General features: G+C 51.6%; 9 protein-coding genes across 9 annotated transcripts; 7 read left to right on the forward strand and 2 right to left on the reverse strand.

The window, feature by feature from the left end:
- Nucleotides 1–311: 311 nt before the first annotated feature.
- BKA58DRAFT_148337 (heterokaryon incompatibility protein-domain-containing protein) lies at nt 312–2585 on the forward strand. Its single transcript, XM_046164737.1, has one exon. The coding sequence runs from the start codon at nt 511–513 to the stop codon at nt 2494–2496; it is 1986 nt and encodes a 661-aa protein (XP_046026161.1). The 5' UTR covers nt 312–510; the 3' UTR covers nt 2497–2585.
- BKA58DRAFT_148338 (uncharacterized protein) lies at nt 2586–3750 on the forward strand. The gene has a single exon (XM_046164738.1). It carries the CDS (start codon nt 2675–2677, stop codon nt 3638–3640), a length of 966 nt encoding a protein of 321 aa, XP_046026162.1. The 5' UTR covers nt 2586–2674; the 3' UTR covers nt 3641–3750.
- A 452-nt stretch (nt 3751–4202) lies between these two features.
- On the reverse strand, nt 4203–4971 carry BKA58DRAFT_400797 (uncharacterized protein; the record flags this gene model as incomplete). Its single annotated transcript, XM_046171617.1, has 3 exons — nt 4203–4371; nt 4478–4827; nt 4873–4971. 3 exons carry the CDS (start codon nt 4969–4971, stop codon nt 4203–4205), a joined length of 618 nt encoding a protein of 205 aa, XP_046026163.1.
- Nucleotides 4972–6502: 1531 nt separating this feature from the next.
- Nucleotides 6503–8440, forward strand: BKA58DRAFT_456177 (1-aminocyclopropane-1-carboxylate synthase 1; the record flags this gene model as incomplete). The annotated part of the gene is made up of 7 exons (XM_046174587.1): nt 6503–6631; nt 6785–7050; nt 7253–7398; nt 7451–7653; nt 7705–7784; nt 7842–8009; nt 8077–8440. 7 exons carry the CDS (start codon nt 6503–6505, stop codon nt 8318–8320), a joined length of 1236 nt encoding a protein of 411 aa, XP_046026164.1. The 3' UTR covers nt 8321–8440.
- Nucleotides 8441–8576: 136 nt separating this feature from the next.
- On the forward strand, nt 8577–12526 carry BKA58DRAFT_382255 (Rad4 transglutaminase-like domain-containing protein). The gene has a single exon (XM_046170086.1). It carries the CDS (start codon nt 8617–8619, stop codon nt 12145–12147), a length of 3531 nt encoding a protein of 1176 aa, XP_046026165.1. The 5' UTR covers nt 8577–8616; the 3' UTR covers nt 12148–12526.
- Nucleotides 12527–13417: 891 nt separating this feature from the next.
- Nucleotides 13418–14990, forward strand: BKA58DRAFT_358814 (chitin binding protein; the record flags this gene model as incomplete). Its single annotated transcript, XM_046168724.1, has 3 exons — nt 13418–13683; nt 13733–13935; nt 13988–14990. Coding segments are annotated over 3 exons (1472 nt in total), but the record flags the coding sequence as incomplete, so codon positions are not given.
- Nucleotides 14991–15469: 479 nt separating this feature from the next.
- On the forward strand, nt 15470–17821 carry BKA58DRAFT_456183 (uncharacterized protein; the record flags this gene model as incomplete). Its single annotated transcript, XM_046174588.1, has 1 exon — nt 15470–17821. One exon carries the CDS (start codon nt 15470–15472, stop codon nt 17819–17821), a length of 2352 nt encoding a protein of 783 aa, XP_046026167.1.
- Nucleotides 17822–17923: 102 nt separating this feature from the next.
- On the reverse strand, nt 17924–20180 carry BKA58DRAFT_148521 (MFS multidrug transporter-like protein). The gene is made up of 4 exons (XM_046164740.1): nt 19915–20180; nt 19463–19863; nt 19130–19413; nt 17924–19083 (listed from the first exon to the last, which is right to left on the reverse strand). Exons 2-4 carry the CDS (start codon nt 19718–19720, stop codon nt 18102–18104), a joined length of 1524 nt encoding a protein of 507 aa, XP_046026168.1. The 5' UTR covers nt 19721–19863; nt 19915–20180; the 3' UTR covers nt 17924–18101.
- Nucleotides 20181–21277: 1097 nt separating this feature from the next.
- On the forward strand, nt 21278–24617 carry BKA58DRAFT_400802 (Lon protease C-terminal proteolytic domain-containing protein; the record flags this gene model as incomplete). Its single annotated transcript, XM_046171618.1, has 2 exons — nt 21278–24367; nt 24420–24617. The coding sequence occupies 2 exons, from the start codon at nt 21278–21280 to the stop codon at nt 24615–24617; spliced, it is 3288 nt and encodes a 1095-aa protein (XP_046026169.1).
- Between the last annotated feature and the right edge of the window lie 537 nt (nt 24618–25154).

The following is a 25154-nucleotide window of genomic DNA, read 5'->3' on the forward strand; positions in this document are numbered from 1 at the left end:
GATGCAGTCTTACAAAACAACGCATACAGTAGACCCTAAGATTCAAAGCGAGTCGTACTCTAATTATTATACTAGACCCTAGACATACACTATACTTTATTTTGTCCTACGTTAACGTAGAAAACAACGAATGCCTCCTAGCTACCGCACAATTAGAGTATACACTGGATAAAATGACCTTGTTAGTATCAACCGACCCTCGAGTGTAGGCCTTGTGTAGTCAAGTGGTGTTTAGTTTATCGGCCCGGGCTTCCTAGGTAGTGCACCCCTACGACTTTATGCTCGCTATAATGCTTCACACAATCGGCGCATGATGGCCAATCTAGAGCTAATGCTGGAATGCTGCGCACTGCATCATGACTTCATGTTGCAAGACAGGCACATTTGGCCCCCATACTTCACGCTGTCAGCTGTGGTGGGGGCTACTTGAGCGTCGCGCCCCCCGCAGTTCATCCCTCATCGTCCCGGAAGCTTACAAAACATCGCGCAACGGCGAACAGCGACTCCTCAATGGCACTTGACAGTCTGGAAGCAAAATTCGAAGAGTGCGCATTGAAAGAACCCGATGAAGCCTGCGATAGCGCAAATACCACATCACCCTATGGCGAGCGACTTCTGCAGCCTGATGAAATTCGACTTCTCTCCATCCATCGCGGCAGCGATGGTTTGCGGTTGAGCGTTGCGCCACACAAGTTTCAAGACGATCTCGAATATGACGCAGTCTCATATGTTTGGGGGACAGCAAAAGCTTCTGTCAACGTTCCATGCAATGGGAAGAACCTTACAGTTACTCCTACTGTTTTCGAGATGCTTCAGTACCTAGACCCGAACCGCTTGTATTGGCTGGACTCGATATGCATCAATCAGCAAGACTCCGAAGAGAAGGCGGTACAGATACCGTTGATGCATCGGATCTACGCCCTCGCTGCGTTCGTCGTTATATGGATGGGTCTTCCCACAGCGCAAAGCGAGAAATTCATGCTCGGGTTTTCCAACGCATTGAAAAACATGAGGGAGTGGAATTCCATGGTCAATCATGATCAGAACAGTGAACCTTGGATTCAAAAACCAGATCTCTTTGTCAACGACGAGCATTTCTGGCATGGTATGCTGCAACTTTGCACGCACGAGTGGTTCAAACGTTTATGGACTTTCCAGGAGGCGGTTCTTGCAAAAGAACCCATTATGCTGCTCGGACCTTTGTGGCTTAGGTTTGAAGAATTTCTTGATTTCACTATTCAAGGGTATTTTAGTACGGTACCATACATGGCCCCTCTTCTGCAGTTTCTGAATATCGTTGGCAGTTTTGGATCATCTTTCGAAGATTTCTTGACCTTAAGGAGATACCGCGAGGACGTTGTGTCAACCGGAGCGGTACTCATCCACAATATACCCTACCTTCTCTATAAGCTACGCAACCGACATGTAAAGGAGCCAGTGGATCGAGCCTGGGCAATCATCGGATTGTTGAGCGATCATCTTAGATCAGAATTGAACCCAGGAGTTGATTACAGCGACAAAGCTCGGGCTAACTTTTGGGAAACGCACATGCGGTTCGCGAGGACGATCATAGTCGCAGAACAAACGCTGTGTCTACTGAAAATTCCGCCTACAATTGGAGAGAGGCTGCAATCATCTCCGTCTTGGTGCCCCGCGCTGGAGGGTGTTCCAGCATGCTTGCTCTTGATAGAAGGTGCTTGGACCATCCGTGTAAGCGGACAGGAATACGAAATACTTCTGCAAGAAACCATAGAAGAAGGGGATCAAACGCAACACTTTATTGACCCGGGACCACTATCAATACAATATGAATCTCGCAGATCTATCTCCACGAGGGAGGGAAATGACTGCCTCTACACTTGCGGTCATGTTTTGGATACAATATCAGAGGTCGTGGAGGACCATGAGCTTCGAGGATGTCACGACTACATATACAACCCACATATGACGCGCGATATAAGCAATCCTGTACATGCGGCAAACGTGGATGTTTATACCCGTAGTCTCCTCCTGGCTCGTCAAACAGCTCACGATGCAGAAGAAGATATCGACAGTATACCTTCAGAGTATCTAATGACTCTACTGATGGACACGAGGATCTCCAGGGAAGCAGTGAAGGCTTACGAGAACGGGTGGAATATCTTTAGAGATGGAGATATCAGATTTCATGGTGAACTCCCAGCTGAGCGGAAAATGCGGGCGATGCTCTGGGCAGAGAGATTGGATATTATAACCGGCCATTCCTTCTTCAGTACCACTGGAGGCCGCTTCGGTATCGCCACGCCAGGATGCAAGCCCGGTGACAAAGTCTGTGTCTTCTACAGCGAGCTCCCCCTTCATATACTACGATGGCCAGAACCCGAGCACGAAACCGGCGCGCTCCATGGAGAAGGTCCTGCTGAGTTCTGCGGCGTTGCATTCATTCCACACCTTATGAAGCCGCATGAGCAAGAAGCAGCTCGACTTGGACCAGACGAGATCTTCGTTGTTGGATGACAAGTCTGGAGGCAACACAAAATTCGAATAGTGTGTAGCCGTGCGTGGAAACTTCGTGTGTGGATTACACCACGTTCTGAGATATTCTTTCACTATCTTTCTTTATTTAGCTTTGTTGCCTTATCCCAAATTGTATTAATCCACTTCTCCTCTTTCTCAAAGAGCTCTGCGAACAACCATGAGCAACCACTCAGAGTATTCAAATACATCCGGCTACTACAAGACGCGAAAAAGACCTATTCAAAAGTACTACTCATCTTTCTTGTTCGAACGAACAATGGCCCTGACCTTCCCCTATACGGCCTACCCAGGCGTCGGTGTACCCATAACCTTCGTTGTCGGCCCAACAACCAATCCAACACGATTCGATGTACATCACTCGCTTCTCTCAAAAGTCTCGCCTCTATTCACTATGCCCAACGGCCTGCCGCGCATCACACTAAGCGACATCTTCCTCTCCAACGCCGAGCCCGATAATTTCTGTACCCTCTTCAAATGGCTATACGAGCGCCAACCCCCTGACTACACGACCGACACGAAATTGTTAGACTTGATGAAACTCTGGGTTTTGGCGGGCGAACTCGGGATCTGGAGGACTCAAAACACGGTGTTGAGGTTGGGAATGGCGCTGATGCAACCGAGGTACTTTATTTGTCGACTAGAAGTAGTCAGGTGGGTGTATGAGAATACACACATTGGGTCACCACTGCGAGACTACATCACCGCGATTTTCTGCCAACGCGGTCCCCCCATCACGCCCTCTATGTTCTCGCCGGCGAATGAGCGGCTTGGTATCTTTCGCGACGCAGTAGGGTTCTTGCGTACGCTAAATCTAGTTCGCGCTGGTAATCCGACGGGAACGGGTAGATACGACCTCCATGCGCTATTCCTTATACACCACACGTGGTCGCCGGGCCAAGACGAGCTTGCACCAGTACGAGTTCGTGGATGTTTGGTGACGGGTGGGGGGGATGTAGATTGGACCAGGATCGAATATCCGCTTCCTTCCTTCCTAGTATGGGGTGCAAAGTGGGAGGTGTTACCGGACATGCACTTTGTGAACCAAGACGGCGTTCGAGCTGCGGCACAAGATTTGTTGAAGCAGATTGAGTTTCCGGATAGATCGCACGCACAAAATCTCTAGTGGCACAGTACTGCAGGGAAGTATCTAGACCTATAAACTTTGGACAATATCTCATGGATTCACGCATGGTCTTTGGTTAGCAGACTATACATTTTAGATATTTGAAGACAGAGTAGCACACAGCCAACATCTTGACCTTCAGAAACTTCCAACTCTCAAACAAGTCACGGGTATGCAAGATTTCAAGCAAACATGCCAAGAGACTATGATGCGAGGCAGATGTTTATTTTAGTATCGACGTCGACAAGAGCATACCAGCTGTACATTCTGCTGCGGAATAGAAACCGATCATGTAACAAATACTATCAAGAAACTCATGTATACCACCTTTCTTTGGTGTTAACCAGACAAAGGAATGCGTAACGTTTGAGCGACGATGTAGTAAAGCGCGAGGCCACAGAAATCATGAGCAGCGCTTGCTATGGAATCAGGGAAGGGGTATTGCTAAAAGCCAAGGAAATATGTATACAAACGCCAGTGCCTCTTCAGCCCCAGTTTTGTGGTGATACAGTAGCTGCGGAAGAAATGAATGTTCATGAGGACTCATGTGGCGACGCCATCTCTAATTGGCAGGGTGTTGCCTTCGTTGGTGTCGCAGGAGGTTATCTCTGCGGGAAAATCCATCGAGGTTATCACAGCCGGGATATGGGCAGCGGTATTTGTCAGTTGCCAACGAAGAGTGGTTGTGTTGTGGTAGGTGTCTCCGTAAATCCTTCGGGTACATGAAGCGACTGTTACAAGTCAAGCACACGTGAGGCGCGGTCAAATGCTTCTTCTGATGGCGACTAAGAAGGTCAACTGGCGATCGAGTACGCTTGATCTGATGGTAGGACTTACTTCAAATCGCATTGACGGTCAAAAGTCTTATTGCAGTCATCCTTTTCGCAACGGAAACCACCCGGGCAAGGTGCTTGTCGCTTATGAACTGTCCTCCGATTGCGTCGTGTCGCTAGACGATCGCCAGGGTTGTAGGTATCTTCAACATGCGCTTGTACAGTGACTGGCTGCACCGTTGTCTCGTTCGCATCCATGACTCGGACGTTCTCACTGAGCAGCGACTGCCCCGCTTTTACAAAGTTGTAGACCGGTGCAAGGTCTGGTTGCGTCTGATCAAAGCCGAGCGGTGGCATGAGGAAGACACTGGGATCGACGTAGAAAGGGCTCGCGGCGTCATATCGGATTTGTGACTGGGACTGTTAGCAGGTTCTATCGTGAGGGATTCAGGGTCTTACCATGTGCGCGTGAATGCATTGGTAGAAGGGCAGGCAGCAAAGCTCGCATAGCATGTCGTCGATGTCGGAGTAGGTCCCATCCATAGGAGTGTCAGACATGGCGAGGTCTGCGAATGGGCTTGACGCTGCCACTGGCCGGGAGAGGGCAGTAATAATTACTGTGAAGAGCAGCAGCGAGTACATGCTCCGGTGTGTATCTGGATGCCTAAGGACAGGAAGATGTGGGGACCGACGAGAATGACGGAACTACAGTGTGAGAACGTCAACAGTATGCAAGATCAGACTGTAACAAGGTCGGTACTATATGGTGAAGAGAAGCAACGCAGGTAGGAAAAAAATAGAGAAGAGGGCGTAAGGTCAATCGCAGCAGATGCATGCTAAGGGCAGAGGACTGGGGAGGGAGGCCGGCTGCCTGAGGAGCCACAGGTCACGGGCAGGTGTGGCTATGTTGATGATGTAGGTGTCGAGCAGCATTTTGGCGATTTCGCTGCGTCTTTCGCGGCGATTTGGTTGGGTTGTTGAGTTAGCAGCGATAAAAGTGCACTCTTGATGCGATGCAACGTGCAATTGTGGTTGTGACGAAGAGAAGAGCGACGGCGCCGTGCAGCGATCAATCCGACGGGGTACCTACGCCATACCATTTTGAGACTTCGTGAGGGGTTGTGCCCGGCTCAACTCCCTAAACTCGTGACTTTGGTACAGTGCAAATTATCGAAATGCTGTTGATCGCAAGGTATGCGACTTGCTGTCAACTTGTCCAGAATTTAGCGCCGTGAATCGATAGCAACAGAGCTGAGGTATACCGCAGCCCTGCTGTCGATTTCCATCACGTGCGCACGTGCGTCATCGCGCGTTCCTGCGCGAAACTCACAGCTCTTGCCCAATGTCTGTTCACCTGCATCTTCCAACTCCTCTCACGCATCGTTTTGTATCTCCCAGCTCGGCAACTGCTGGTATCTTCTTGCTTGACGTGTCGCTTAGTGGCTCTCGTAGAGGCAGGCGGCGATCAAGTGCGCCCTCGCAAATATGACAAGACGTTGAACATCATCACAAAATAGGATGATATTTCAAGAAGGTTCAGACGGATTCCCTGAGGCTGAGGATGCGCACTCGATATATAACGGCGCGACACCTCCCAAGTCAGCCCTCAGCACAACAGGCCACACGTCAACGCAACAAGGCAACCACTGCAGCCGGTGTTGGTACTATTCATATCGCAGGTTGATGAGTCTCATCTGGCGTTTATCCCGTTTGGACACTGGTAGCGGATACTACATGCTTTGCGCACATCTCGTGTCCAATCGTCCGTTGAGGCGTTCCACGATGTTCAAGGCGGGCGGCCTCCCAGGCAGCAGTCGAAAATATCCGTAAGCAAGGCTCGTCCAAAGAGCACCCTATTGTTACTCGGCACTACCATGCCTGCCTGCTGCGCCTTTCATATGGCTCACAGTCTATGATGCACTTGACCTTTTTGGCAGGTACCATGTTGTGTAGCTCCCACGTACAGCTGGCACGCATGCGACAGCTGCCCCGCATTGCGAATCAGAGCTTCAGATGCGCCATTGCTTCATGAACCGACACCATCTCGCAATCAGGTGCCGAGAAACCTGAGACTCACCCTTATAAGAGTATGCTTTCTACACGTGGCCGCAATTATGCGGCTTTGGATCTGGCTGCAAGCTACACGAAAGATCGTGATCTTCCCTACGACAAGACGAAACATCCAGCAGGTCTAGTGTCTTTCAGAAATGCGGAGAACGTAAGCATAAGTCTAATGTCATTGTTGTATACTTTAAGTCTGGAAACTGATATACTGAATAGTTTCTCATGCGCGAGGAAGTCCTTGACTACATAAAGACCAAGGTTGGTCTTTGCACTCGAACAAGAGGAACTCACTTAGCAGACAGTGTAGTGCGTTCCTTCATTTAAACTCGACACCTTGACCTATCATGACGGCCCGTTTGGCTCTAAACGCTTACGACAAGCAATGGCTACCTTCATCAACAAGCGCTTCTTGCCCGCATCAGCTGTGGTGATGGATCAAGTATCCTTTGTTGGCGGTGTGACGGCGTTGAACGACATCTTGTCACTATGTCTGACAGATGGAGAGAATGAAGGTTTGCTCCTTGGCATGCCGATATACGGTTCTTTCAACCCAGATATGCGAAGCATGTCGAAGTAAGTCTTTATCCGGCACTAGGGGTGGCTGGAATTCATGTCATGTGTTGCTCCATGCATACTATTAAACCTTGACGACTACACAGTTTGTAAGGTAACGTATACTTCTACCTTGAAGTATTCTTTAAAGAATGCGACACGCGTTCTCGCCACCCCTGGTGTCGCTACCACATGATTTTGACTGCCACTGAACTGGGTACAGCTGCAAGTTGGTTTATACCCCATTCCATGGCGTAGATCAGTTCATTACCGGAGCGGTCGAATGTTACGAACGCGCCCTTGAAGAAGCGGGCCGAAACGGAATTGACGTAAAAGCACTTGTCATTTCCAACCCGCATAATCCTCTTGGCACGTACCATGCTCCTTCGTAAAGGACCGTCGAACTGACTCATCTTTCCAGGGCAGTGCTATACCAATGAAGCTCTCGAGGCCATACTACGCTTCTGTGCAAAGCATGAGATACATCTCATCAGCGATGAAATCTATGCTCAGTCAGTGTATCGAACGGATATGTCTCATCCAGGCTTTACATCAGTACTCTCTGTTGCCAAGACCGGTATCATCGATGATACGCTCGTCCATGTGATGTACGGGATGTCGAAGGTCAGGTCACTTCTGTTCGAGAAACAACTGTTGTAACTGATCCGTTGATAGGACTTCGCCGCTGCCGGTCTGAGACTAGGATGTCTGGTCACAAGAAACGAAGAATTGGGTCAAGCTGTGCAGTCTCTAGCGTACGTCTACTTGGGCACCCAGGTACAGTTAGGAATGCTAATTTCTCGACTTGGCAGGCGTTTCCATGGCGCATCACCAGTGACTGATGCTATAGCCACCACTATACTTGAGGACGAAGAGTGGCACGACCCGTTTCTAGCCGAGAGTGCCAGGGTGCTGGGTGAACACCAAGAGCTTGTCACCAAGGGACTTGACGAAGCTGGGATTCGCTATAACAAGCAAGCGTAAGTACGCTCCAGCGTTTTCAAATTGTTGCATTGAAGGAGTGACTGACAGGACCATGTGGCCTAGTAACGCTGGATTCTTCCTCTGGATCGATCTCTCGGCGTGTTTACGGAGCTCGACGTGGCAGGGTGAGGATGAACTGAGACAGGCGCTGTATGATCATGGCGTAGAGATGTCGGCCGGCCACGCATATCATGATGAAAAGCCAGGCAACTTCCGCTTCCTTTTCTCAATGGGAAGAGATACTTTGGAAGAAGGTCTGAGGAGGGTTATTGGCTTCTATGAGACTCGTAGGCTAGACCGGGCTTGATCAGGGCTAGCAAACAAGCAATCATGATGCACGGGATAAATTGGCTCGGGACTGGAGTAGTAAAATGTCAATGCGAGAACTTTGGACAATGTGCCTGATGTGACGTGAGACGCTCGTGACAGCGCGAAAAGGCGCTACGCGACTGTGGGTCCTTGCACAAGATCGTCCCGCCAGATCGGAATCCCAACAGGGGAAAGTGCGTCATCATTCCAGCCATCTAGCCTCGACCCTCACAAACAAATCGCACCATGCCTGCCCCTATGTCACGATCGCGTTGACGAAAACCAGGCATCAGAATGCCGCCCATCCTCTCCCGAAAGCGCTCGCGATCCGCCGAACCGCAAACAGAATCGGCACCGAAGCGTGCGCGCACTCGCAAATCTACTGCATCCGCTCGCAAAGGCAAAGAGTCCGTCTTCCAGACCCTCGACGCACCGCCAAAGGCCAAGCTCACGCTGGCCCAGACTAAAGCCCTCTTGGAACAAGAAGATGACGACAGCGAGTTGTCAGAGCCAGAGAGTAGCGAAGATGAATTCGAAGACGTTCCGCTGAACGGCGCAAACAAGGGCAAAAGGAAGGCAAAGGCGGCGGCCCATGGTGAAAGCGAGGAAAGCGAAGCCGACGACTGGGAAGACGCGCTCGGTGCGCAGAATACCAACAAACCAGATCATGGCGCTGCGCCTGTCATCACTGGAGACATCGCCCTCACCCTGTCCGCCGTGCCCAAGACCGCCTTCGACTCGAAAGCGGATGGACAGAAGGGCGCATCCAAGATCCAGCGCCAAATACGAAACGTTACACATTGTATGCACGTACAGTACCTGATGTACCATAATCTCATAAGAAACGCCTGGATACAAGACAAGGAAGTGCAGAAAATACTAGTGGAAGGTATGTCGGCCGGCTGCTGGCGCGAACTGAAGAGGTACTGGGGCGACGCCGGAATCACAGACGGTCCTAGTCTTGTCGTTGCGCAGAGGGCGCCGAGTCCCCCACCTGAGCAGGTAACGAAAGATAAGAAGGGTACGTGGAAGAACAGTGGGAGGAACGGTGTCAAAGTGTACGAAAGCCTGCAGAAGCGATCATCTGCTCGCGAAGACAAGAAGAAGGCTCCCATTGGCAAGAGCAGGGGCAATGTCAAGGCCGCTGGCAAAGGCCGCGATTGGGGCGTCACATCTGAACCACTCGAGCCGAAAGCTCCAAACATGTCAGCTGGAGATCCTCTGATTCGCCTCCTCAAATACCTCTCTGCGTATTGGAAGTCCAAGTTCCAAGTCACAACTCCAAGCCTGCGCAAACGGGGCTACCTCTCGCCATCGACACTAGAAGCCGAAATTAATACCTGGAGAGAGGACCCAGACCATCCCGATACTTTTGGCGAGCGGGTGGAAAACTTAGAAGCATTTCGCGACAAAGCTCATAAATGTGAGGGAAGCAGAGACTTGGGAGAGCAATTATTCACCGCTCTGGTACGAGGGCTAGGCATTGAGGCCCGTATGATAGTTAGTCTACAGCCAATTGGTTACGGCTGGAATCAGAGCGAAGAAGGAACGGCCAAGAATTTGGAGAAACTGAAGGATGCAAAACCTGCCGGCAACAACACTCCATCGAAACCAGCAACCACAAACGGCAAAGCAAAACCCCTCACGGCTACAAACAAGGGTGGCAAAACGGCTGAAGTTGACCCGGATGATAGCAGCGACTTGAGCAGTGTCATATCTATTTCTTCCGGTTCCGAAGATGAGCGGCCTGCTAAGAAAGCATCAAAGTCACGCAACTTGCGCGATGAACTACCGTTTCCGACCTACTGGACAGAGGTCATCTCTCATCTCACCCATACACCTATAGCAGTTTCGCCGCTTCCCAAGGCAATAATCGCGAGTGCGGCTTCTTCAGAAAAGTTCTCCGAGTTCTACGCTCGCGGTGGAACGGCCGACAGGTCGAGGCAGGTATCAGCCTATTTTATCGCCTTCTCTTCCGACGGCACAGCAAAAGATGTCACTATAAGATATGTACCCAAGTGGCCTGGTCGGACAAGGGGCGTTCGTATGCCGATCGAGAAGATACCCATACACAACAAACGCGGCAAGGTCAAACGGTGGGAAGAGTGGGATTGGGTAAAGTCGCTCATGCGACCCTATGCACGACCTCACGGCAAGCGTCAGCCATGGGACGAAGTTGAAGATGAAGGCGATCTTGTCTTCGTACAACCAGAAAAGAAGAAAGAGATGCACGAAGGCGGAAAGGAAACGCTACAGGGCTATAAGAACTCTACTGAATACGTGCTGGAGCGCCACCTGCGTCGTGAGGAAGCACTCATACCCGGCGCCAAGCTCGTTCGACATTTTACCTTCGGAACAAGCGGTAACGAGAAAACGGAGCCAGTATATCTGCGAAAGGACGTCGTAAACTGCAAGACCCAAGAATCCTGGCACAAAGAAGGTCGAGAGGTACGGGAGGGTGAACAGCCCCTCAAGCTCGTACCTAGGCGAGCTGTTACGGTAACACGTAAACGCGAGATGGAAGAGCAGGAACGTCTTGAAGGCGAGAAAGTGAAACAAGGCCTTTTCTCTAAAGCGCAGACGGACTGGATCATTCCTGATCCTATTGTTGACGGCAAAATCCCACGTAATTCATACGGAAACATTGACGTTTATGTGCCCACAATGGTGCCGAAAGGCGCTGTTCATGTTCCACTCAGGGGTACGGCGCGCATATGTCGCAAACTTAACATAGACCATGCGGAAGCGTGTACCGGGTTCGAGTTTGGAAAGCAACGCGCTGTTCCTGTGATAACCGGTGTTGTGATTGCACAGGAGCACGAAGACATGCTCATTGATGCTTGGGAAGTTGAAGAGGCGGAAAAACAGCGTAAAGAGAGGGACAAGAGGGAGAAGTTTCTGTTGGGACTGTGGAGAAAGTTTGCGAGTGGACTGAGAATCGTGGAAAGAATGCGAGAAGAGTATGGGGAGGATGTTGAATTGCCAGTGAAGGAAAAGAGGGTGTCACCCGAAGAAGACGGTGGGGAGAAGAAGTCGCAATGGGAAGTGTTTCAGAACCACACCGATTTCGAGGGCGGTTTCATGCGCGATGATGGCGCTGATTCTGGCGGTGGCTTCGTACCTGAACGGACGCACCAGAGTACACACCACGATGATGACATGACTGGTGGTTTTCTACCAGCAAGTCAAGATGATTTTGAGGATGGCGATCTAACCATTGACCACGGCGAAAAGAAAGACGTGTCACGCGGGCCCATGGCGGAAGGTACATATCGCACACCGATCTCCCTCACGCAGGCGCTACAGCAGCCGCCCAGCGAATCCAGCGAGCGTCCTGATGAAGGTACTGACGAGGATATGGACGCGCCTGAACCTCCAGAAGACGAAAACAGCGACGAAGAAGACGAAGAGGATGATATGCCTCAACCAAAATCCACTAGTCGTAAGTCGACCACCGCATCTGCAACTCGTGGTCGTGGACGTCCACGTGGTCGCGGAGCCAAACCCCTGACAGCGTCCACGCGAAATCGCAAGTCTACGGCCATAGAATCAGGGTCTGACAACGACACACCCTCTGGGGCTCCTTCCGACCCACCAACACCACCGCCATCCACACGTTCAGCGCCGAGGCGTAAGGCAGCCAGGAAAAGTGACGCACAAGTCAAGAGCCACTTCTTTGCCGAAGGAAGCGATGGTGAGACGGATATGACGGATATGACTGAGCGGAACTCGCCAAGGAAAAAGGCGCCTGCGACACGAGGACGCGGGAGTGGCAAAGGCAGAAGGAGTGGACGGGGGAAACACGGCAGCCTAGGAAAAAACTGAACACCCTGGAGCATACATCGACGTTAGGTCACCCACTTCGCGTGCCTTCATCTTGATGTAGTCTGCAGAGGTCCTCTCGAAAAGAGAAGTATCGTCAACATAGGAGCTTGTAGTCTGTAGACCTGTTCAGTTTTTTCCTGTATGAGGTGGAGAGGTGGGGCGGGGAAAGCCAAGTAGCAATACGAGGGCATAGTATTGATACCTGAGGTAGACGTGTAAAATCACTCGAGCTAATCTTGACGATACGGTCAGAGGGCATGAAATTGTGTCAGCCAACACTAGGGCTAGACCAGTGAGAATGGATCCATCTCACGATCCGCCTGCGCCAGTGCGCTTACCTAATCCGATGGCGTGGCGGAGCCCCGATCTAACTACCGCATTACATCATCTCTTCCCCAGATTCCTCGCACATGTCCAAAATCTCCGAAACTCAAAGGCGCAAAGACGCAAAGGCGCAAAGACTTCAGTGTCAAAAATCAATAGTAAACAAATATTGCCGCATGCAGAAGGCACTGGCGAGTCGACGCCATGCATGCAGCTCTGTTTTTAGAACAGCCCAGCATCGCTAGGCGCGCCTGGGCAAGTCTTGGTTCCGCCGCTGCATGCTCCCGAATCTTGGCAAACTTCTGTACCCGACTTTCCCCCTAACTCTGTCGCCCGAATAGTCAGCTTGTTGAAGCCAAGGTGCGCCGTCGTACAACTGTGAATTGCTTCTTTATCGCCGTTCTTATCGCGCTGGGAGCCCTCCTATATCCGGCCCCTACATGAACGACAGCATGACAGCGGCGGCAATTCGATGGTCCGGCCTAACAGTGGTAGCGATGCGTTGTTGGGGTTTGCCTGCAGCACTGTTATCCCAATCGTACGCCAAAGTACGGTAGTCATGCTCTGGGCGCAGCCCATGTGGAAATCTCCCCCAACATCCCGAGTGCCACGCCCGCCGTCTCCTTCGTATTCGTTCTGAGCTGTGCCGGCGCGAGCGCTTCTTGGCTATAATGCGCGATGTTTGATCTGCGATACCTAGCTCGCACGCTCATTAGTTGCCAGAAACGTCATGCTCTCCGGTCTTTTTCTATCGATGCATCGAGATGGGTGCCCGGGGTTGGCGTTTATAAGTATATTGCTGCTGCTGTTGTTTTATTTTATTGCGCCCCGTTCCTACGCAGGCCTTTATCAGTCTCTCACTTTGCCAATACTTTCCTTTGGCAGCTGTCACTCGCTTTAAAGACTTTGACTTTGGTCTTATTGTTAATTATCTAATTATTTGGAAAGATGCGCTTCTCCGAGATCCTTACCGTCGGTGTTGTGGCGCCTCTTGTGGCTGCTCATGGTGGAGTCCAAGGGGCACCCAAGATGTTTGGTCTACCGAGAGACTTGCAAGCCGACTTCAAACCTCCCGTCGCTGCTCGCGTGCTTCGACACCCTGCTCAGCCAAGGGATGGCATGTTGGAAACTCGCCAAGGTGGTCAGAATGGTCGTTGTGGACCCAGCTTCGGTAACGCCAAGTGCGCTGCGGGTTACTGCTGCTCAGGTGCCGTATGTTGATCTTAGATCTTGGATTGTTACAATAGCTGACTTGCTCTAGGGATACTGCGGAACGACGAAAGATCATTGCCAAGCTCCTGACTGTTTGATTGACTTTGGCCCGGCTTGCGATGCCAACAAGACACCTGGTGGAGCCAGCACACGCAACGATCCCCGTCCTCAGAGGGGCAGCGTCGCATACGGAGGAGGTGGTGTCTACGCCTGCAAGAAGGCTGGCACTGTCGCCATCACCTATGATGATGGGTAGGCTCATTCATAACCCCATGTATTGATAGCACGACTAATCAGAATCCAGCCCATACATCTACACCGACCGCGTCCTCGACCAGTTCGCCACATATGGCTTCAAGGCCACATTTTTCGTCACGGGAATCAACCTCGGCAAGGGCGCAATCGACAGCACAGCGCAATGGTCCAACGTGATCAAGCGTATGGTTGCCGAAGGTCACCAAGTCGCATCCCACACATGGTCTCACCAGGATCTTAGCAAAATCACCGATGCGCAGCGTTACGACCAGATGGTCAAGAACGAAATGGCCATTCGCAACATTATCGGGAAGTATCCCACATACATGCGTCCTCCTTACTCGTCTTGCAACGACGCTTGCCAAGCAGTGATGAAGAACTTGGGATACGTAGTTAGCTACTTCGACTTGGACACGGATGACTACAACCAGCTATCCAACATCCAGGTTGCCAAGAACAACTTCAAGAACAAGCTTGACACAACCGTTGGTGGTCCCACCTCAGGCCATCGCCTCGCTATCGCCCACGACATTCATGAGCAGACTGCTCTCAACCTCACTGGTTACATGCTCGAGTACCTCAAGTCAAAGGGCTACCGCGGTGTCACCATGGGCGAGTGCATGGGTGAGCCCGAGGCGAACTGGTACCGTACTGCCACTTCCGGCGGCTCTACTACCCCTCCTGCCACCGGCGGCGGCGGCAGCGGTACCGCCGTTTCCACTGACGGATCTTGCGGCTCAGGCAAGGGAACGTGTGCTGGATCCACCTTTGGCAACTGCTGCTCTCAATACGGATGGTGCGGATCATCTGCTGATCACTGCAGCGCCGGCTGCAACTCTGCTTTCGGGACTTGCACTGGCACTGGTGGTAGCGGTGGCGGTTCAACCACCCCGGCCAAGACGGTCTCTACTGATGGCACTTGCGGAACCCAGGGTGGTGCTACTTGCGCTGGCTCAACATTCGGTACCTGCTGCTCGCAGTACGGATGGTGCGGATCTACTGCAGGTCACTGCGGTTCCGGATGCCAGAGCGGATCCGGTACTTGCAACTAGATGTCTGCTTATGAGAAGAGCATTCAGAACTTCCCCGTGTAGAGGCGAAGCTCGTTACGCAGCTCTGCATGCGTGTTAATACATGAAAATAATACAAACAAATACACATACTCCTACAACTCCTGACATCTCCGCATCTGTGTGATCACTTTGAGGAATGATAACATATAGTCAATCAGGAGCAGAATTCAGAACGTCGTCAAGATATGTGAAGATGGCGAAATGAACCTCGTAGCGCACACTTGAAGTGTTCGCACATTTCACCGAATACATGGTCCTAGCTGTTGCAGCAATGGAATTCCAGAGACTGATCACAGGTAGTTTGTGAAGAGCAATATCTACATCTTTTCCGCAACAGATTCGCAAAAACCTCTTCGTACGCACTCCAGCAAAAGTGCAACGAAGAATTACCACCGGTTTCATACCATCAGGCATTTACTTCGACTATCTATCTCCCCTGATTACTTCTCTCGAAAACCATGGCATTAGCGGTACTTCCAGCAATCATCGTCAGTTTTGTGATCGTCGTGGTATCGCTCGGTACATTCTACATCTACAGGGCATACAGGCGCGTGCACTATACAATCCACGATGTAGAGCGCACCCGCCATATCAAAATCGCCGGTCTCTCGCAACAAAAGCCCATCGAATTTCATGATCTCGAAGGTCCGCGTAAACAATGTCATAGCGGTCAGTGGTACGGCTCCGAGGGTATGGCTCTCACACACGTCGCGCCGGCCGCGAAACCACTGCCGCATACTCCGGAGATTGAGTACTCAGGAGGTGAGGGGCTTGTTAGACCTCCGGCACGAGTCTTCCTATCCACTGAGGTACAGCAACCTGAGCCACTCTGTCCAAAGCCTTTGCGCACGGTGACCAAAAGGCTGAAATCAGAGCCCACGAGTACCGCATATGACTCAGATCAGACGGCAGCGTCGGAAATATGGGATAAGATTGAGAAGGGCGAGTTGGAACCCTCACGACGTAAGGCGCAGAGGAAATTGCCAAAGACATCGAATGCACTTATACCCGAAATACTCCGAGATCCTTCAGAGTTTGAGCGCGACCCCATGACAGACGTCGACGTTGATAGTAGCACCAGAGAATGGGCAAAGCCCAATCGCCCCGCGCTGCATTTCACACCACGCTCAAACAAACGCAAGTCGTCTGACAGTATGGCTACGGTTGTCGACGCCAATAACGCGAACATCGAACGCCCCCAGTCATACGTCAAGCGCAAACAGAGCATTGGTACAGGAGCGATCAAGCCAACTCAGCCCCTGGATCGAGCTGCAGACGCGCGCCGTCAGATATCGGAGAGGAAAAAGCAAATGGCGGAAAGGCAGAAGAAAGAGGACGCGGACCATTTAGCAGAGGAGCAAAGGCAGGCCAATGAACAAAAGCAGCGCGCAGCTGAACAACAGAGACTGGCTGAAGAGAAGCAGCGACAAGAAGACATAGGAAAAGCCCGCTCATTGGCACAAGTTTCAGATGACGAAGATACTGATCTAGACGACAAGAGGCCCTCTAACTCTCAAAGACTGCGCACTCGCCGGAGAACCGACACATCCTCCAAGTCGAAGCGTGAGCGCAATAGTCGTGAGACGTTGCTCACACCTGGTCCTAAGCGAGCATATACCTTCGCGAATGACGCGTCCAATGGTATGAATAGCCCCAACATGGACGAAAAGACGGGTTGCAGCAGTAAAGGAAGTTCTAGGAGCATGAGTATGAATGATCAGGCAAGGCCAGACTTTAACGCGACGATGCTGTCAATCGCCGAGGGGGCCCACGTCGACCCCTTCTCCGACAATGCAGCAATACGGTCGTACGGTTCCACCGAGAAATCTGTTTCGTCAATGTACTCTACCGCCTACGCCGCATCGAATGATGGCGAAGGAAATCACACCTTGAGGTCTGCCGACTACGAAGAGAGAGTCATGCCTAAAAACACACCAGAGAACCCATTTGCTTCTTACAAAGACCCCGAAGACCCCTTCGCGACGGCTCAAACATCATCGGCTGCGTCAAGCAATGAGAGTCGAGTGTCGTTCTCCCAAGTACAGCGACGTTCGAACGCCTCCAGCAATAATAGCAGGAACAGCTCAGGTACGAACTATTCTGAACGCGACGGTAGTAAACTCAGCGCGCATTCCCGTATTTCTGCGGATAGCCAATGCAGTCAGCAGTCGGCTTTCGGTCGTGAGAAGCCTAAACGGAAGTCATCTGTCGCATCCCGGGCATTCAGCAAAATCAGTCGGAAATCTTCATCGTCAGACAAGAAGAAGAAAGAAAGAGATTCTACGAGCTCGACACAGTCTCGGGAACGTGAAGGACCAGGATTGCGGGGTGGAGGAAAGATGTACGTGGAGGAGCCAGAAGTGATGTCGGTGTCAGATGATGAACACAGGGATGAGCAGAGAGATAGGAGCAAGCCAGAACAGCAAGTGAAGAACGGAGTGGAGATGCGCGGCGGTCTAGGAGAAAAGGTCCAGAGCGAGAGTGAGGTTGAGACGGAGCGTGAAGAAGAGAGCGACGCTGCTGAGGTCGGAAACTCGGAGGAAGAACATTTGGATATGAGCTCAAGCGACGAGGACGAGATCGCGAGCAAGAAACACGACTCCTCCAAAGACGAAGTCTCGGACGATGATGACGCGTCCGAGGACGAAGATTCAGAGTCCGAAATCTCTGATACTGGCACTTCTGACGCCATTAGTTCGGATGACGAATCTGAAGAGGAGGTCTCAGACGATGAGCACGGTCAGGTACTGAAGAAGGCGATTGAGATCGCGGGCGTCGCAGCTAGGAAGGCGGGCAGGGGCAAGGCATGAAGCATGAAACATCAATTACCGTATTTTCTTTTTCGCCGATAGGGTTTCGCAGGCGTGATCCTTTTTTGCCTTCTTCGCACATGCCGGTATCTTATTTGTAGTCCCGATACTAATTGATGTCTGTTCTTATTATCAATGCAATAGCTACATCCAACATCTTGCCACCTACTAATGATAGGAGAGAACATACATGTTGATGACAACTACCTCAAAAGCTTGAAATGTATCCATGGAAATCACTTACGCTTTATCGCCTATCCTGGACGGCCCGTGTCATTATTTAGACACGTTCGTCCACTCCGCCAGGTGGCCCACCTGCGACGCCCGCTGGTCCAAATGTACCTCGATGACTCGCACTATTCTTGCCATCATCCGCTTCTTCGTCATCTCCATCGTCGAATGTGGCTTCCGACATGAAAGGACTCTTTGCGCGAATCTGACGACCCTTCAGGAGTAGCACTACAGGCACAAGACTCAAGGCTAATCCGACAAAGCCCAGTAGACTGCCAGCCCAGCCGAATCCCAAGTTCTTGAAAAGCGAGTATGAGGCGAAGGGCAGAAAGGCTCCGAATGTGTTGCGACCGAGCGATGCTGCTGAAAGCGCAGAAGCGGCGTACTTCTCGTAAGCATCAGTGAGGTAGTTGACTACACCCATGTAAATGGAATAAATGCCCACGCCAACGATGCAAATGCCTATCGCAGGCACGATCCAGTGAATATCTGGTCGGCATGTCCATCCATAGATGAACAGTCCCGCAGTGAAGAGCAAAGAACCAGGGATGCTGGTATATAAACGACCTTCCGGGATGGGTTTTCCAGGCCGTTCCTTGTTCTTGGAAGCAGTACGAAGATACATCCAGTCCTGTAAGGGATTAATAAGCGTACCAATGAGCGCTCCAACGGTGATGGCAAGCTGAACAAGACCCGTTTGAAAGGTGCCAAAACCATAGCTTACGCTGAAGGTTTGTACGACTGAGGAGAAGAACAGGAAGAGGATACCCCACGCGAAACTGATCCAAAGAGTGAAGAAGGTGACGACAGGCTCAGTGAATAGCATCTTAGTAGGTCGCATGAAGGATACCTTGAGCAAACTGGCTATCGAGGGCTTCTCGAGCTCTGATTCTGCGTAGACTTCGCGGCCGGTTTCTTTGCGAAGTTTTTGAGCGCGCGCTTTGAGGATGACGTCGCCACGGGTTTCCTTGAGAATGATGTAGAACACTGGGATCAGAGCGGCATTGTAGATGATTTGGATGTAATAAATCCTGGGAGTTGATTAGTTGGGTCACTTCTCGGATGTGAAACACCTACCATCGCCAGGGGGATTGCAGTCCAGTGGAAGGATAGCCAAGCTGTACGATAGCGCTACCCACGAAGGGTCCAAGAGCGATGCCAGCTACGGAAGTGAAGCCGAAAATGGACATTGGTAGACTTCGGGCTTTGTCGCCTTTCCATACATCGCTAATGCTGCCGCCCACAATGTTGATGGAAACGGAAGATGCGCCGCCGCCGAAGAAACGGGTAACGACTAGAGTTGCAAAATTATCGGCAAAGGCTGAGCCGAACAGGAACAATTCGAACACGATGTAGGCGACCTTCACAATTGTTAGTAATCTGATGAAGTGCTTGGCCACCGAAACTGACAAAATACCCAGGCATGCGACCAGTGTTCTCGGTCAAAGGTACGAATAGGAGTGGGAAAAGAGCAGCGCCCATATTCCACGAACACGTCGCCCAGTAGAGGTTTGGAAACGGCTCGTTTTGAACATTGAACTGTGTTTCCATCCACTCGTTCCCGGCGCCGTAAGATCCAGCAGGAAGACCCGTTAGGATGGAGATGAAGCAAACAGTGATGGTTAAGAACCACTTGTACTTGGTCGACCAGTTGAACCTGGCTCTCATCAGCGAAAACGATTATGCGGAATTTTGAGGGACTCACGGGTTGTCAGGGTCTTTTGGACCATACCAAGTATGAAGTTCGACCTCTTTCCCATCCTTCATGCGCGTTGGCTCTTCCTTCTGGCGTTGAGGTAGAGATGCAATTTCTATTGCGGATTAGTGAAGGTGTCATCAAGATGGCTCGCTTTGAAGCGTACCCGTGTCGTCATTGAGCGACGAGTGATTTGACATGGTGTATATCGCTGCCAAAACACTAGCCGATCGTAGAGTAAGCAAGTTTTAGAACCGCTGTTAAGGTTGAGTGAGCTGAAGGCTATCGCATCAATAAGATACAGTGATGAATGAATATGAAGAGTGATCTCATAGTACTTGAGCCACAGTTTGCTGGCCTTGTGACAGCGCTCGGCGTCGGTCCGGACCTCATGCCGTTGTAATGTGTGGAACGCGATGACGTTAGCGTGACCATATCGTGGAACCTACCATTGGCGTGGTAAGATCGTCCGCTAATTGACGTGACCTGAGTAAGAGCCAAGAGGGAACGGGTGGATCTTCTTCCTCATTTTTACCCCATCGTCGATTACCAATTACGGATGGAGCATCGCCGGGGCTAGCTAAATTCGTGTTCCGTCAGACGTCTACATTCAATTTATGTTTTACAAGCAATACCATCTACTCTCGGTTGAAGTATACGATATACCACATTCTTTTCAATCAGTTATATATTATGCTGCGTATGCAGCAAGGTGTGACATAGCTTACTCCCAAAGACTACCTCACGTGAGCGCGCGATGAGGTTCGCAACGGCTGGGGTCTCTACGTGGCCCGGCACCATGACCCACGCGTGTAGCCCCAGTCAGGGCGTCTTTGGGAGCATCACTCCCGCGCATTGAGCTTGCTCGTGGTTAGCATCGTACACAATTCTGCGTTCGGGTCATATATTCGGGGTATATATCTAGGAACATGTAATGAAGCATGCTGCCTGTTCGATAGTCGATATGGTTGGACGTGGATCCTTCCATAGTCGCAGCAGGAACGCGCATTCAGCTTTCTAGATGCATGCGATCTATAAGCAAAGTCGAGCGGTCGTGCTTCGCAGTCTTCGATCGGGTTCGATGATGTTCTACGGGATTGGAAATGTACGCGGCGAGCATGAACCTTGGAAGAAGCCGAGGTCGGAGCCTGACGATGGATTGCAGAGTTGCTGCGAGCAAAAGGCATGAGTGAGCTGAGTGGGAGAGACTCGGAATTAATTGGCGTGTCAGAATGGAGCAGTGACTGGAGAAAAGATGGTGGTGGGCAGCGGATTGGCAGAGTCGCGTGTTGCCGAGGTTTTGCCATCGGGGCTATCGGAGGAGCTTGGGCGGTGATGATGTCGAGATTCGGAAGGATGCTGAGCAATTCATACGCCGCCACTACAACCTGCCAACCTTCATTGCACCCCACCCAACCGTCTTATTAGATTTTCTGGTCATACTACGAGTGCCACGTATCTTCAAGTGCGCTCTTTCCATTCTTTGTATAGTATTACCACCACCCACGCCGACATAACGCCATTTCATCATGTTCCACGGACAGAACTTGCCGTGGCGGGCAGCCCTTCGCCAGGCTTCACGATCGAATGCGAGAACTGTCACTACTAGAGCCTCGTCGCGTCATCTCCCCGCACAATGCACGGCATCTCTGGTCGCCCGACAGCACCACCGATGTTCCTCGCCGCCTGCCGCACTCTTCGCATACCGCAGCTTCTCCACATCATTGAGTAGACGGAAGGAGGATGATTCAAAGGCGCCACCAGAGCCACTGGAGGAGGCCAAAGAGGAAGAAACAGAAGATTCCAAGAAGCTGAAGGAGCAGAAAAGAGCAGAAGAGCTCGAGGGCAAGAGCGATGCGCCTGAGCCAATACCACCAAAGTCGAGTTCTGGGCGAGGCAGCGCCGCAGGAGGAGGCGGCGATGGCGGCGATGGCGGTGGCAAGAAGCGAAAGGGCGCCGAAAGAGCCCTCGTCAAGCCTTCGATACCCGACGTCTACCCGCAAGTCATGGCGATACCGCTCGTTAAGCGTCCGCTGTTCCCGGGATTTTACAAGGCCATCACAATCAGAGATAGGGAGGTCGGACAGGCGATTGCGGACATGGTCAAGCGAGGACAGCCGTACATTGGTGCCTTTATGTTCAAGGACGATGGTGCCGACAAGGACGTCATCCACGATCCCAGCGAGGTGTACGACGTGGGCACATTCTGTCAGGTCACAAGCGCATTCCCCGTGGGTGCTGATGACAACTTTGCCATGACCTGCGTCCTCTACCCACACCGCCGCATAAAGATGACTGGTCTCAAGTCGCCACCGCAAGCGAAGGAGGAGTCATCTGTGGCTGAAAGCACACTGAGCGAGAGTGCGGATACTCCAGAGCCTGAGGCGGGCGCAACACAGTCCAAGGGCGATGTTGTCGCTAGCTTCGAGGAGGCAACAGAAGAGGCCAAAGCAGCTCAGGGAGCGCTCGTACCCACTATTCTCAAGGGTCGCAATGTTAGCATTGCCGATGTCGAGAACATGGTCGAGGAGCCATTCGATCTGAAGACCAACAAGACAATCCAGGTGCTGGTCAACGAGATTGTCAACACATTCAAGGGAGTGGCACTGCTCAACCCACTGTTCCGCGACCACGTCTCGACTTTCTCTGTTCATACCACCATGAACGTTGGGGAAGACCCCGTCAAGCTTGCTGACTTCGCCGCCGCGGTAGCACAAGCCGAGTCGCATGAGTTACAGGATGCGCTTGAAGAGATGGACATTGAGAAGCGTCTTAGCAAGGCCTTGGAAGTACTCAAGAAGGAGCTCATCAGCGCGGAATTGCAAAAGAAGGTTGCCGACGATGTTAATGCAAGGGTCACCAAGAAGCACCGCGAGTACATGTTGATGGAGCAGATGAAGGGTATCAAGCGCGAGCTCGGTATCGAATCAGATGGAAAGGACAAGCTTATCGAAAAGTTTAACGAGAAGGCCAATAAGCTCGCTATGCCTGAAGCCGTGCGCAAGGTCTTCGAAGAGGAGATGAGCAAGCTACAAGGTCTTGAGCCCAACGGTTCGGAGTTCAACGTCACTAGGAACTACCTCGACTGGCTCACACAGCTACCATGGGGCCTGCGCAGTGCGGAGAACTTCGGTATCCAGCATGCGCGAGAAGTTCTGGACGAGGATCACCACGGACTGAAAGATGTCAAGGACCGTATCCTAGAGTTCATCGCTGTTGGCAAACTGCGTGGCACAGTCGAAGGAAAGATTCTGTGTTTGGTCGGTCCACCCGGTGTGGGTAAGACGTCGATTGGAAAGTCGATCGCTCGCGCTCTGAACCGTCAGTACTACCGCTTCAGTGTCGGTGGTATGTACGACGTAGCAGAAATCAAGGGTCATCGGAGGACGTACGTTGGTGCGCTACCAGGACGCATCATCCAAGCGCTTAAGAAATGTCAAACAGAGAACCCCCTTGTTCTTATTGACGAAGTCGACAAGATCGGACGCAACAGCAACCACGGCGACCCAGCATCAGCACTTCTCGAGCTGCTGGACCCAGAGCAGAACAACAGCTTCTTGGACCACTACCTGGATGTACCTGTCGATCTTTCAAAGGTTCTGTTCGTGTGCACAGCAAACATGGATGAGACGATCCCACAACCATTGCTCGACCGTATGGAAGTGATTCGACTGTCAGGCTACGTTTCAGACGAGAAGATCGCCATTGCTGAGAAGTACCTATCACCCGCGGCCAAGGAGATGAGCGGACTGAAGGATGCCGATGTCGTTCTCGAGAGCGATGCCATCGTTGAACTCATCAACAAATACTGTCGCGAGTCTGGTGTTCGAAATCTCAAGAAGCACATTGAAAAGGTATACCGCAAGTCCGCGCTGAAGATTGTTACCGATGTAGGCGAGGATGCACTCCCCGAAGCTGCAGCGCTCACCGAGGAGGGCAAGGCTGCGCAAAAGGAGTCAGAGAAGGACAAGAGCGATCTCAAGGAGACTCCAGAGAACATCGAGGAGCAGACCACAGAGAAGCCTCGTGTCGCGCTCAAGATCCCAGATTCTGTGCACGTTTCCATCACCAAGGACAACCTGAAGGACTACGTCGGACCCGCCATCTTCACATCAGATCGTCTCTACGACTTCACGCCACCCGGCGTGGCTATGGGTCTGGCATGGACGTCGATGGGCGGTTCAGCGCTCTACATAGAATCGATAGTGCAGAACGCGCTCTCGGCATCATCAGCACCCGGTCTTGAGCGCAGTGGATCGCTCCGAGACGTCATGAAGGAGTCGACCAGTGTAGCGTACTCATTCGCGAAGAGTATTCTGGCTCGCGAGTTCCCCAAGAACAAGTTCTTTGAGCATGCCAGGATACATCTCCACTGCCCCGAGGGTGGCACACCAAAGGACGGACCGAGCGCTGGTATCACCATGGCGACCAGCATGCTCAGTTTGGCACTTGACAGGAAGATCAGGGATGATGTTGCCATGACTGGTGAGCTGACTCTTACCGGCAAGGTGCTGAGGATCGGTGGACTACGTGAGAAGACTGTTGCTGCACGGAGAGCGGGCGCAAAGACGGTCATTTTCCCACACGACAACATGAGCGATTGGCTCGAGTTGCCTGAGGTATGTTTTCCTGCTCTCAATGAAAGCGAGGATATTTGCTAATACATGACAGAACATCAAAGAAGGCATAGAAGGCCGTCCCGTCCAATGGTACAAGGAGGTCTTCGACATTGTCTTCCCAGATCTCGACAAGGACGCCGCGAACAAGATGTGGGAAAAGGAGCTCAAGGGCAAAAAGGGTGACCGCAAGAAGCGTGAGCAAAAGAAGAAGGAAGAGGAAGAAGAGGAGTCTGGTGAGGACGACGACTGAGCGAGTCTCACCTGGGACGACGAGATATGTGTACGATAAAGCGAATAGCGAGATGAGCAGCGCAGCGCATTTTGGGCGTTTTTTTTTTTTTTTTGCATATGCATTGGCGATAGAGCCATAACGATTCAACTGCATTGGTAATGAATGATAACAATTCTCTCTTCTCAGAGTGCGGTTCAATGCGTACTATGCGCGTGAGTGAAAGAGGTTCAGACGATGCAAATGGATGATTTCACGTCAGCCATAATATGCGGGTTGATAAGAAGGAAGCATATCCAGCATGATCCCTTCTGCCCTCTTCCGCCTTCACAGGCTGCCGATAGCGGGGCGGTCCGTACCTAGCTACCACTCCCGTCTTCGTCCACAGCTCTGCTATACCTAGGTATGTCTTCAGCCCACCACAGATAGGAACCTTGTGGAAGCAGCATCATTTACGCTCATCAATCAAAGTTTCAGCCGTTTTCTGACAGCACGTCAGCTACGTACCCAAGCTGCAGCTTTCCAACCCCTCCCTTAGCCCTGGTGGTTTTTCGTTAC

This window comes from Alternaria rosae (genome assembly GCF_020736505.1).
Source record: "Alternaria rosae strain MPI-PUGE-AT-0040 chromosome Unknown BKA58scaffold_4, whole genome shotgun sequence".
Classification (NCBI taxonomy): Eukaryota; Fungi; Ascomycota; class Dothideomycetes; order Pleosporales; family Pleosporaceae; genus Alternaria; species Alternaria rosae.